Below are 13,061 nucleotides of genomic sequence, written 5' to 3' on the forward strand. Positions count from 1 at the left end.
AAGCTCACTGAAACTCTGTTTTCTCATATGTCAAAGGAAGATAATCAGAGTATACACAACACAGTGATTTTGAAGAATAGACAATGCATGTAAATCCCTTAGTACAGGCTGTGGTTCATAGTAAGTCCTCAAAAACTGTTAGTCTTTATTCTTAAGAAAGCTGAATTTATGAAAATACATAAATATGCATGATCGAGTGCTTTGCTTTGGTGCAATGTAAGTGATGGATTTCCCTGGTGCATATAAATTTGCATTTGTTTTTTTTTTTTTTTTTTTTTTTTTTTTAATTTTATAGCTACTTTATTTATTTATTTATTTATTTTTGGCTGTGTTGGGTCTTCGGTTCGTGCGAGGGCTTTCTCTGGTTACGGCAAGCGGGGGCCACTCTTCATCGCGGTGCGGGGACCGCTCTTCATCGCGGTGCGCGGGCCTCTCACTATCGCAGCCCCTCCCGTTGCGGGGCACAGGCTCCAGACGCGCAGGCTCAGTAGTTGTGGCTCACGGGCCCAGCTGCTCCGTGGCATGTGGGATCTTCCCAGACCAGGGCTCGAACCCGTGTCCCCTGCATTAGCAGGCAGATTCTCAACCACTGCGCCACCAGGGAAGCCCCTTTGCATTTGTTTTTAATACGTTGCTTCTTTTTTAGCCTATGAGAAATGTTTCCCTGGTATAAAGCCTGGTGTTGTTGGGATAACATATCCTCATTCTCTTGCCTTCCCTTTCTACTCAGATGCCTCTAATCATTCTTTCTTATTCTTTCCAACCAATGAAACTGATTTGTCAGGGGAAAAAAAGAATAACCAGAATTCCAAGATATATTTAGGAAACAAAAAGAATCTTTATTATTCTGACATTTTGAACAGAGTAAAAGGCTCATAAAAACTCAGTAAGCATCTGTTGATGGGTTTGGTCCAATGTCTACCCAGATACAGGAGTACAGTCATTCACCATCATCCCAAATATGAGTCAACCACTGTATGATTGACTAGGAAGGGACTTGGGAATGAGAGGGTGTCATATGATTTCTCAGAGAAAGCATCAAATGAATAAAATGAAATACAATATTTAACTAGCTTAACTAAATTAAAGAAAGTTTTCAGAATGTGGTTAGTGGAGGGGAGAGGGACTCAGGAGAGGGAACTTCTGGGGTTGCAATCTCCTGGTTCAGGTCCCTGCTGCCCAATCTACCCATACCTCTAACAGGTTCCTTCTGGACCACTCAGGGGTTCTTCTCCAGGTCCCTGAAGTATTCCTGGACCCAGTTGTCCGTGGGATTGGCACAGATATATAGGCCCTTTCTGGTGAATAAGCTGTGGAGAGGGCAGAAGTATTATACAGAGAATGAGTAAGGATGTTCTTGACCAGCTCTGGCCCCTTCATCTTCATCCCTATGGGATTTATGGAGATAACCTCAGGTCATCTCCTTTCTGCTGTCTCTTTCTCTCCTCTCTTCCCTCTACTTCTGGACACATCCTCCCTGGCTCCCGGCAGGCCCCATCCCATGTCAGGAAACAGCCCAGTGGCCTCTCTGTGTGTCCTGCATGCACAAAAAGCCCCCAGAGGGCTGGGCGCCTTCCCAGGATGGCTCCTTATCCATGAGCCGGTACGCTGGAGATCCGCTCCCTGCTCTGACTCCTGTGGATACTCCCCCACCTCCACGTCCTGTGTCTCCCCAGGGCTGAGCAGGAGGGCTGACACTTACACGATACCAGGTCTGGGGCACTGGCTGCTGGTCTTAAAATAGTTAACCACTTTTCCACGGGGGATTTTCTGGGAGGTGTAGGTGAAGCAGCAGGTGGGTGGGCTGTAAACCCTTTCTGTGGGGGAGCAAGGACAACAGTTACTCAGGAGTACAGGCAAGCCCCAGAGGATCAGGAAGAAGTGGAGAGAGACAGCGTAGCTCAGAGCTGAGGCTTGGGGGTAAAGGAAACGGGAAAGCATTTGATTCTTTCGTTTGTTTGTTTCTCATTATTTTCCCTCGTCTTGTTTTTGGTCTTGTCACTCCATTTTGGTCTCTATCTTTCTCTACAGGGAACTAAACCCTAGATAGTCTACTCCCTCCTCCTAACTCTCTTTGTGGAATTTTTTTCTGATCAATTAAAAGATAAGATGGCTGAGTTAAAGTATGAACGATTTTCACAACTCCTGGGAATCGCTGAAGTGGGATTCTGAAACTTACCACCAGGATCTAAATAGACCTGGATTCTACCTCATGCTAATAAGCAAATGTATTAGACTTCAATATTCTCATCTAAAAAGTAGGATAAAACCTCTCCTAACTCCATCCTGAAGCCCAAATCAATAGAAGCTTTCAAACCTTCTTGAAGAAAACAACCATGTCATTTTTGAAACCCCGTTTGAGGTTCTTTAATTTCACATGGGGGTTCTTAGGCCACAGCACTTGGACCAAACTTCAGACCAGAGTGTGGGTAGCAACGATTAAAGGAGAGCAGGTAACAGACTCACCTTGTACATAGGAGCAGAGGGCCATGGTGCAGAGAAGGACAAAGATGGTAGCCACGAGGACCTTCATGATGTGGGACAGGCAGGCAGAAGAGCGTGGGCAGAGCTGAGATGGGGCTTGGGAACTCCCTACTGCTGGCCTCCTTCTGGGATGTGAGCTATCTTTGCTCCTTTTAATAGGTGGTCCTGGGCTGCGGGAACATAAAAATCGGAGGTGCCTAAGCAAGGAATTTTAAGTGTAGTGGTGTCGTGTGAGTTGTATAACCCAGCGTTGCCTGTGGTTACTAGAGAGGTTTCGGGTGCACATAGCAATGGTTCAATTGCCAATTTGCTTGGGTGCTTATGAGGAAGTTGTTTCTCCAGATGGGGGACCAGGAGTTGGCATCGCCCGGGGATCATTCTTAGCTGTTTCCTTTCCACGTGACAGATACCTCTCTGTAGTGAGTGATCACAGCCTTCTTCCACAGAGCAGGATGCTCTGATGGGCTCCCACAATTGTCCTAAGTGTATAAATGTGACATGTAAAAATGCCACTGAGTCTCAAGAAGGATAAGCCAAGCTTAAGTGCACCCTAGATGGAAAGAAGAGAATTGGAAAGGCTGGAGGTACAAGAATGGTGGAAATAAGGATTAGCTTTCCAGTAATGGTCTATTTGTCAAATACTCATTGCATACCTACAATGAAGTCTGGATTTAACGCTGGATAAGGGTCCAGCCTTAAAAATGTCCATATTATTTGAGCCAGAAATTCTATTTTTTCAGAATCTATCCTATGGAAATGAACTCACAAAACAGGGAAAATTTTAAGGACAGTGTTATTTGGTGCAGCTTATCTATGATTAAGTAATTGACACCAAACTACATATTCTACAATGCTGGAATGATAAAGTAAACCCACTGATAGACATAATGGCTAATGTTTAAGAGTCTAGTGCCAGCCTCTTAAACAAATAGAATGACATGAAAAGACTTAATTTTTAATATTAAATATTAACAAGCAAGATGCAAAAAAACTCCTGAGAAGAGGAAGAAAAAACCAGAAAGAAATATGCCTGTCTGCTCCTCACCCCATGTCCCATGGGTTGGCTCTCCTCCACAAGCCCTGCCTGTCTCTAGGAAGGAGGAGTGATACCGATATTATACCAGGGTAGGAAAACTGGCTGTGTGTGTCACCATGACCATGAACAAATTTGTGACAGATCTGGAGAGAAATAAGAGAAGCAGCAGGCACTGAGGTGTCTGCCCTAACTGTGAAGAAGTGGCAATCAAGAGCCCGAGAAAAGCCTAATCAATTTTTTCCACCCTGGGAGGGGGCCACCTAGAAGTTGGTGGAGATGTCAGAGCTCAGGGCTGCAGAGTAGGGCACAAACAAACCGAGGAAACTAAGCATTTCTTCTTTACCTTGAATTTTTAAAAATTAATTAATTAATTTATTTTTGGCTGCGTTGGGTCTTCGTTGCTGTGTGCGAGCTTTCTCTAGTTGCGGAGAGCAGGGGCTACTCTTCGTTGCTGTGCGCGGGCTTCTCACTGTGGTGGCTTCTCTTGTTGCAGAGCACGGGCTCTAGGCATGCAGTCTTCAGTAGTTGTGGCTCGCAGGCTCCAGAGCACAGGCTCAGTAGTTGTGGTGCACGGGCTTAGTTGCTCCACAGCATGTGGGATCTTCCCGGACCAGGGATCGAACCTGTGTCCACTGCATTGGCAGGTGGATTCTTAACCACTGCGCCACCAGGGAAGTCCCTACCTTGAATTTTTGTTTTGAATCTCTGCCTGTCTTGTTCTCAGTCTCTGGCTCCCTCTTCAGGGAATATAGCTATAGGAACAGTGAGCCCTTGTTCCGTCTCTTTCGGGGGAACTTCATCTGGTGCATAGAGACATTTCCCAGCAAGATGCCACCTTCTGTACATCACCCAAAGCGTGGAGCTCCTTGGGAGAGCTGAGGGAATATGTCATTTGGCTCATCCTAGGAACCAGCTGGACCTGGCATTTGCATCTTGTTAATGACTGCATTAGACCTCAATTTTCCCCACTAAAAATGGGTCCTAGTGCTCGTCTGCCTTTTAGATCCAGAGGCTAGGCGAGCTAAAACTTCTTGGGAAATAGTTCAGAATATTTTGAAAACTTCTGTGAATTCTTTGCTTTCACGTAGGGAATCTCAACCATAGGGCTTAAGTAACATGGTTTAGACATCCATCCAGAGCATTGGGAAACAATTCTAAAAGGGAGAAAGGATGAGGGTGCAGAGAGTCTTGCGATACAGACAAGACTTGTGAGCTGAGGGCCCTGGTGAGGAGATGGTGAACAAGGGCAGCCATGGGGAACTCATCAGTGATGGGCAGGCAGAGGGCAAAGCCACGATAGGACTGGGCACTTGCTGCTGCCTCCATCCTTCTGGAGTCCATCCTGTATCCTTGTCCCTTTATAAGCAACTCTGAAGCATGAGAAGCTAGAGGCTGGGGATGACCAGATCGGAAGTTGTCGGATGGTGTCATGTTATGAGTTGCACATGTCGGGGTCCCTGGGGTCACACGGAGGTTCAGGGCATCCAAGAAGAGCTCAGTTGCTCACTTGTTGGGGCTGATTGGATGGAAATGTTTTGGACAGTGACAGGAGGTGAGATGATGTTAGGGTTAGAGCTATAAGTACATGGAAAGATCTAGAGATTAATGGTTCCACCCACAGAGCAGATCTGATGCTTTGCTACAGCTCTTCTGATCATACAAGGTGACATCTATGGGTAATGCCACAGCATCGTGAGCACACAAGTCGCAATGAAAACCGCACCCTGGGTGGAAAGGACCATGACATCATGTTGCTCAGAGTGCTTCTAAGGAAGTGATTCACCAAAAACGGGGGAAGACAGGAGTTGTTGTCACTGGGGGACCAAGCTTAGCTGGTTCTTTCTACCAAGAACAGTTCTTTATGGCCCATACCATTCCTTTTTTCCTTCCTCAGAGCAGACATTTCTAATGTTCTTCACAGGTGTTTTGACCGTGACATATCTAATGATGCCACAGAGTCTAAAGTAGCCTGAGCCATGTTTGATCCAGTCCCAGATGGACAGAATGGAATCGGGGAAGCCTGGGCTACAGGCAAGACAAAATAGATGAGATCAGCTTTTTAATCACTGTTTCAATCATCAAACATTCACAAGTCCCTACAATGTGTCGTCACTGGGTTTAACAATAGGGTATAGAAATGAACATGCATTAGATATAGGGTGCCTCTATAGATCAGGAGCCTTAATTGTTCTTATTTTTTGACTCAGAAAGTCTATAGCTAGGAAAATATCCTATGGAAAATAACTTCATTTATGGAAAAAGTTTTATGCATATAGATGTTTGGTGCAGTTTATTTATAGCAATTAAAAATTGGAACCAGTCCAAATGTGCTACAATAGTACGTGATAATATAAATGCACTAGGCTGATGGTTGAGTAAATTAGGCAGCTCTTAAAAATACTGGAATGATTTGGAAAAGTCTTGTAATGTTAGGTATAAATAAGAAAAATACAAAATTGCATCCACATCATGACTACAGTAATGTCCCTTCTCCTCGCAGACACATAGTAAAAAGAGGTAAAAAAAGCAAGTAAGTAAATGGAATAAGCCTAGGGGAAAATGCACTTGAAAGAAATAAACCAAATTAATAGTGGTTAGGTTTGGGTAATAGAATTTTTCCTACCTTTAAGGAATGTAATTTTACTCAGATTATGCCTCAGAATACATTTATGCCACAAAAAGACAGGAAGAATGTGGACAAAAACCTCCCACATCCTTACTTGCACTTGCCATGCCTACCCAGCTTTCAGAAATGAAACAAGTTTTTTTTCTTTATTTTATATCTAGTTAAAATTAGCTTTTACCACTTTTGAGGGTCATCTACAGTTAACATTATAAATTATGAAAAAAAACCCAATTTGAATTAAAAACACTAGCAACATTGTTTTTTCTCTACTCCTGTGAGACTCCCTCCTATGCCTGTGGTTGAGACTTTTTGTGAAGATGTGATACCTGAGCAGCAGCTGCCATTTCATCACCATGAGGTGACAAGCCCAAAGAAGAAAAGCCAATGAAATAATGGGGGAAGGGGACATGTTTAAGAAGGGAGTCCTTGATGACATTATTGAGCTGCCAGGCAAACCCTGGAAATGCCAGCTTGACTTTACAATAAGGAAACAGGAAATGTTCTAGGATTTTTAAGTAACAAGGACTTCCTTTTAAAATTTCTTTACTTTCACAGTTTCTAAGGGCGACTTATTATTGCAAGAGGTGAATACACCATCATGTATTTAATTGTAGCTCATCTTTTAATTGTTATAAATAAGCTGTGACAAACACCATTATGCCTAGGACATCATCTTTGTGTTTATATCCATAAGATAGATCCCTGGCAGAGAGCTTTGCTGTTCAAAGGGTAACAACATTTTAAGGCTAAGCCAGGGACCAGCTGTTCTGTGTCAGTCTCAGCCTGTTGATGGTGATGTTACAATTCAGAATGCCCTGCAGGATCTCACCTGGGCTGTACTCCTTGTGGGAGCCCCACAGACATTTCCCTGACCAGAGCCAAAGTTGAGGCTGGACCAGCCACTGTGGTTCTTATTATGACTGCAAGACCCACCTCAGCAACAAACATCAGAGGACTTTGAAAAGACAAGGTTCGTTACTCACAGGTCCTGGAAGGTACACGGCACTGCTGGGGCCGCACAGCGAGGTTGCCAGTAGAGAATAAGAGAGCTCGGACCTGGGCTTCTGCCTTTATTGGGGCGAGGGTGGGGTGCCCAGGGTTTCATGGGTTCACTCTTTATTGGTGAATTTAAAAGATAAGAGAGGAAATTACAGCAGGGAAGGGAAAAGTGGGGTCACTCAAGTGGTCAGTTATCTAGGTCACCCAGAACTTTCTAAAAGGGGAACTTCATGGGTAGGGCAGCCTGGCCCTTTATCTAGTTGTGTATTGGGCAATGTGCTTATTCGAGATAGACTTCTTTGAAGTGGATGCCTCAGCAGTCAAAAGTTTAAGGTAGAATGTTTGAGGAATGAGCCAAAGTCTGAAAGGCCGGCCTCAATCTGGCCCCTTCTGTAGCTGAGGCTTCTCCAGTTCTGCTGTCTCCATCCAGGCTATGGTTTTAGCTTGGGGTGTGCTTCTTAAGACTCTGTGGCATTATCATCTACATCACAGCTGTGCCGTCAGCTGGGGTGAGTACCAGACGGTCCAGCCCTGTGGGAGAGATGCTTTGTCTACAGATCTGCTCTCATGAGAAGGCGCCACCTAACCTGGTCACAGGGTCACACCAGCCTCTCACCTCCTCTCACTGTGGAAACCATTTCCCCATCAAGTAAGCAACACAACCATTCTTGCAAATAGCCTGAACCTTTGTGGCGACCCGAAGCTTTCCTGGCTTCTGCAATTCGCTGCATGATCCCAACAGAGTGATAAAAAATTTCCCCCTTGGTCTCCCCAAGTTTCCATTTTCGAATGCCCCAAGGCTGCCTATAAAGAGGGGACATGGCTTAGACCCCAGAAGGAGGCTGCAGCCTCGAGTCGCCAAGTCCCAACTCTACTTGGCCACCACTTGGGCTTTCACTCAGCTGTCAAGCATTATGGAGGTCCCCGGGGCCACCCTGGCTGTCCTGCTCCTCGCCGCAGCCCCCCGTGAGTCTGTCCTCCCTTTCTTTTGCCCTGTCCCCTGCCGCCCCCTCTCCCAACTCTCTGGCCACGGCTTGGACCACAGTGCCAAAATCTTGTGCCTGAGCCCTCTAAGTTGACGACTTCAGAGAGATTTCAGACACTGTTTCCTGAGCAGAGTTTCCCTTCTCAAGGGGTTTTAGCAATTCTAATCTCCGGCTCTGGGAGAGAGGGGGAGGGAGTCCCATTTTATGGATTCCTGGGAAAATGAGACCCAGACGGGATTCTGACAAGAGGTGGAACCTGTGTCCAGTTGGCTCCCAGTGGTGTGGCCTTCACTCTCCTTAAGAATCCAGTTGAGACTCCCCAGTGAGAGATAGAAAAAGAACTAGTTTGTTCAGAAAACTAAATTCTCCATAGAGAGGCATAGAGACTCCAAACCAAGACAGACAGAGCATTAGAAACCCCGAAAGAGAGACACAGAAATAAAAATGTCAAAGGAAAGAGGAAATGCCAACTTCCTCCTGGATCCCCCGGCCCAGGAATTAATCTGTCCTGTTTCTCACAGTTGGTGCCAACACCCCGACCGCCTGCTGCTTCTCCTACATCTCCTGTCAGATCCCGCGTAAATTCGTGGACGACTATTATGAGACCAGCCACCAGTGCTGAAAGCCCGGTGTCATGTAAGGGCCAGTCTCCTTGCCCACCCTGGGGAAGCAGACTGGGGGTCTGGCCTGAGGCACCTCCTCAGAGCTCAGGACACCAGGAGAGGCCACTGCCGTGTTTTCTAACCTGCTCTGGGGCCTGCAGAGAGTCCTGGAGGGTCTGCCCCCAGGCAGAGGGAGGAGTGACAGCAGGAAGTTGGCTTTCCCAGGGGACCCCCATATGAGACACAGGGATGGTCTATAAACCCCAAGGTTAAGGACATGATATAAAGCATGTGGATAGGCTCTGAGATGTCTGGGGCAGAGAAGGAGGGAGGGGTCACAGTGGGCCCAGGATTCCCCTGCTGGATTCCTCAGTGTGTAAACCTTCCACTCCTCTCCACAGCTTCCAAACCAAAAGAGGCCAGGAGGTCTGTGCCGACCCCAGTGAGGACTGGGTCCAGGAATACATCACCGACCTGGAGCTGAGAGCCTGAGTGGCCTGGGAGCTGCAGGGAAGGTGTTACATCTATGGCAGATGGGGGAGCAGGGCAGTAACCCTGGGACTCCAAAAGGCACCTCTTCTGTGGGTCACATCCCCACCCCAGCCACACTCTGGGGCCCTCCTTAACTTTAATGTATCTTATTTAACTTTTGTCATTTATTTCCACCGTCGAAGTGGGTGATGTAATGAATATCTGCTCTGACACCGCATGTCATCCTCTTCACCATCCATCCCTCCTCCTTCCTCTTCAGTTCTCCTCACTCTCAATACGTGGATCAATCAGTGCGATTAGCGCTCTCTTGGCAGAAATGGTATCATGCATAACAAACAACACATGCTGATTGAGTGGTTTTGCCCAGCACCATGATTCAAAATATCGAAGGCTCTTATACAAAAGGTAAACCAGCATTTTCCTTGTGCTGACTCTCTTGATTTTGTTTTCCCAACTAACCAGAATCACAGGTTGAGAGGAATACTGGGGGAAGAAGTAGGGAAATATGAAAACGGGCAGAAAACCATGAGAAAGGGATAAAAGTACTAGTAGAGGGACACCAGACATCTCCCTGGAGATACTTTCCTGGAAAGTTGAAACTGACATATTATTTTGTAACCAAATCACAATTGATATGGTCTAGGAAAATTTCCTAGTTAAATGAATACCATGGTGATGCGAATGTGTGCACACAAGTCCCTTTTCATAAATGATTTCCTCAGAATGATGACTAACACTTGTTGAGGGCTTACCAAGTGTTGGGTTCTTTGCTAAGTGCTTACATTAGTGCTGTGCTAAGTGTTTACATTAGTGCTGTGCTAAGTGTTTACATTAGTGCTGTGCTAAGTGCTCACATTAGTGACAGTCTAGCCACCCCTGCCTGCAGTCTCTCAAGGATACCCTACCCGCCAGTTGGCTGAGAGCCTTGGCCACCTTCTCTGTTGTTCTGCACTTTGCTTTCTCGGGGAATGTTCTCCATAGCCACACCTGAGCTGAGGCTTGGGGGCCAGAGTGGCCAGAGTTAAATATAAATACAGGATGAAGCATTCTTCACTATAAGGATGTCCCATGCAATAGATGGGACATACTTATACAAAAAGTATTTGTCGTGTATCTGAAATTCAATTTTAACTGGGAATCCTGTATTTCATCTGGTAACCCTACTTGGGGTGCATACGTATCGTAAAGGCTGCCTAGTTCCTGTTGGAGATGGGTGCTATAGGATTGGCTTGAGGGCAGAGCAGTGCCTTTCAACCTTGAATTCACACAGAATTACCTGCAGGAGCTTTTAAAGAACTCCATTGCCAGGAGCGCACCTCCAAAGTTATGGATTTAATGAGATTTAGGTGGGACCTGGGCAGCAGTCATTTAAAAATGTTAATGCACGGGTAGTTTGAGAACCGATGTTGGGGTGTAGTCCTAGTCTATTTTTGGCTGGTCTTGGGGTTTCAGAGGCAATACAGCTCCTTTCCCATTTTTCAAGGTTCTGATATGTTTTTGGTCAATTCCACTGATGGTTAATTAGCAGAAAATCCGTCAGCTACTGTTACTTTTAGAACGGGTTTTGGGACTCCTCTCTCATAGCACAGTACTGGGAGCTCTGGGCGTCCCCTTTACCGTCACACCCCTCTCCCCCATGTCACTGGCTGCTGTCTCCCCACGGCCCTCTGCTGATGAAACGATGCCACAGGCGCGGAGGTTTCCTTAATTAGCTCCAATTATGTTGACGCAGTTGATGCCTCCAACTGCAGCCCAGTTGCCTGCGTCTTCACAGAGAACATGATGGTTCATTTTGTCCACAAGATAAATATTTAAAGGAGGGGTCTGAGAACGGGATGAATCAGGCTGTTTATGGACCCCACGTTTTTGTCCTTTCTATTCTCTCATCTTCCCGTTTCTTCTTATACTAACATTAGCTTGGAGGAGAGAATTCTGCTTTTCCAGATGACTGATTCTCAATCAGCTTGATTTGCAGGCAGCAAGGAGAAAGGGTTTCTCTTAAGCAAACTATATTTTTTTCCTTCTCTGCTATAGGAGAAGCCAGTTTCAAAGTGAGCTAATCTCTTTCTTAGTGGGCTTTGCTGATGTATGCAAGAAGTAATCAGTCTTCAACATCCTGGATTTTCCTTTTGGATGCAACCTTGGTAGGCAGATGACCTTGGTGAGAATATATAAGAGGCCATGGGGGTGACCAGCTGTTGTGCTGGCTAGAGGTATCCTTACTGATTTTGCATTCAGCTCCTGCCCTCAGCCAATTCCACTTTTGGGGTCTGCTGCCTGCAGCACTGCAGTCTATGTCACTTAGGAATGTTTTGAGTTACTGTATCAGAAAAGCTGGCTCAATCTGACTTAACCGATAAAGGAAACTTGTTAGTTCACATAACTGAAGCTTCAAGAAGTATTGATTGACTACCTTCAGGCAAAGCTTGATCCAGTGGTCCTTAAAGTATCACCATAAACCATGTTTCTTTCTGAATTTCTTTTTTTTAAAATAGATTTTATTTATTTTATTTATTTATTTATTTATTTATTTATTTACTGGCTGTGTTGGGTCTTCATTGCTGCACGCGGGCTTTCTCTAGTTGTGGTGAGCGGGGGCTACTCTTCGTTGCGGTGTGTGGGCTTCGCATTGCGGTGGCTTCTCTTGTTGCAGAGCACAGGCTCTAGGTGCGCAGGCTTCAGTAGTTGTGGCACATGGGCTCAGCAGTTGTGGCTCGCGGGCTCTAGAGCGCAGGCTCAGTTGTTGTGGCGCAGGGACTTAGTTGCTCCGCGGCATGTGAGATCTTCCCGGACCAGGGTTCGAACCCGTGTCCCCTGCATTGGCAGGCGGATTCTTAACCACTGCGCCACCAGGGAAGCCCTCTTTCTGAATTTCTGATCTCCCTTCCATTTGAGAGCTTCATCCTAGGATCTCAACTGTAAAGTGAGTCATTTTGCTTGCAGGCACTTCCAGATTTTATGAGTTCCCCCACCCCTCAAGACCCCTTCATTGGGTTTCAAGAGGAGAAGTAATGACCTCTCTTCACACAGATGGAACCCACTAGGCGGTCCACTCTCTTTTTTCCTATAGATATAGAATGTGCTTGTTGACTTCCTGAGCCAGACTGAGTGGGAGAGAAGAAAATGAGCTAAGAGGCAGGGCAGAGAAAGGAGTGAGTTTCCTCCTGGTCAAGCGACACTGTGGAAGGTTCTGGAGCTTGAGCCTTCTTCTGAACGACACAACACAGATTCGGGAATCATATATCCCACCTTTTCTGGGGAAGACCCTGTTTATGCTGGTTGTACCAGCATAATTACTGATAGTATCCTCTTTGACTCTCAGAATGGTCATCCTACCAATAGGAGGTCTAAGTCTTGAAAGGTCTCTAACGGCAGGAGGTCAGGGTTGATGTCCACAAAGGTCCCTGGCTGTGTGGGCAAAGGATGCTGAAGTCCAGTCTGCACGTCACCTGTAAACTCTTACACCCAACGCAGGGCCAGGTGTGCTCCAAGTGGGAGACTTTTCTCAACATGCTGAGGCTAGCGAAGGCCCAGGTGTGATGCCGGTGGTGTGGACTGAGGGAGAGATGAAGGATGCGGGCAAGAGTGGGATGTCAACATCAGGGAACTATGCAAAGAGAGGACCCACAGAAACCCCTTCTGTGCAAAGAAATGCATGTGCTGCCCAAAAGAGCATCAGTGGCTTATTGGTATTAAAAAGAGAAGCAGAGATAACAAACAGAAGGGAAAAGGGACTACATCTGTTAAGTTTTCTCTTTACTCCAGTATCACCCCACATAGACCACCCTCCTCCCCACCATACCAGAAGAATTAGGCCTTTAAAAGAGAGGAAGGGA

At 46.1% G+C, this 13,061-nt stretch overlaps 1 protein-coding gene across 1 annotated transcript; it reads right to left on the bottom strand.

Annotated features, from left to right (window-relative positions):
* Window positions 1-816: 816 nt before the first annotated feature.
* LOC103001344 (C-C motif chemokine 3-like) lies at window positions 817-7,213 on the bottom strand. The gene is made up of 4 exons (XM_007190206.2): window positions 7,130-7,213; window positions 2,467-2,654; window positions 1,703-1,817; window positions 817-1,310 (listed from the first exon to the last, which is right to left on the bottom strand). Exons 2-4 carry the CDS (start codon window positions 2,531-2,533, stop codon window positions 1,220-1,222), a joined length of 273 nt encoding a protein of 90 aa, XP_007190268.1. The 5' UTR covers window positions 2,534-2,654; window positions 7,130-7,213; the 3' UTR covers window positions 817-1,219.
* Between the last annotated feature and the right edge of the window lie 5,848 nt (window positions 7,214-13,061).

The sequence above is a fragment of the Balaenoptera acutorostrata genome, chromosome 20, assembly GCF_949987535.1.
Source record: "Balaenoptera acutorostrata chromosome 20, mBalAcu1.1, whole genome shotgun sequence".
Classification (NCBI taxonomy): domain Eukaryota; kingdom Metazoa; phylum Chordata; class Mammalia; order Artiodactyla; family Balaenopteridae; genus Balaenoptera; species Balaenoptera acutorostrata.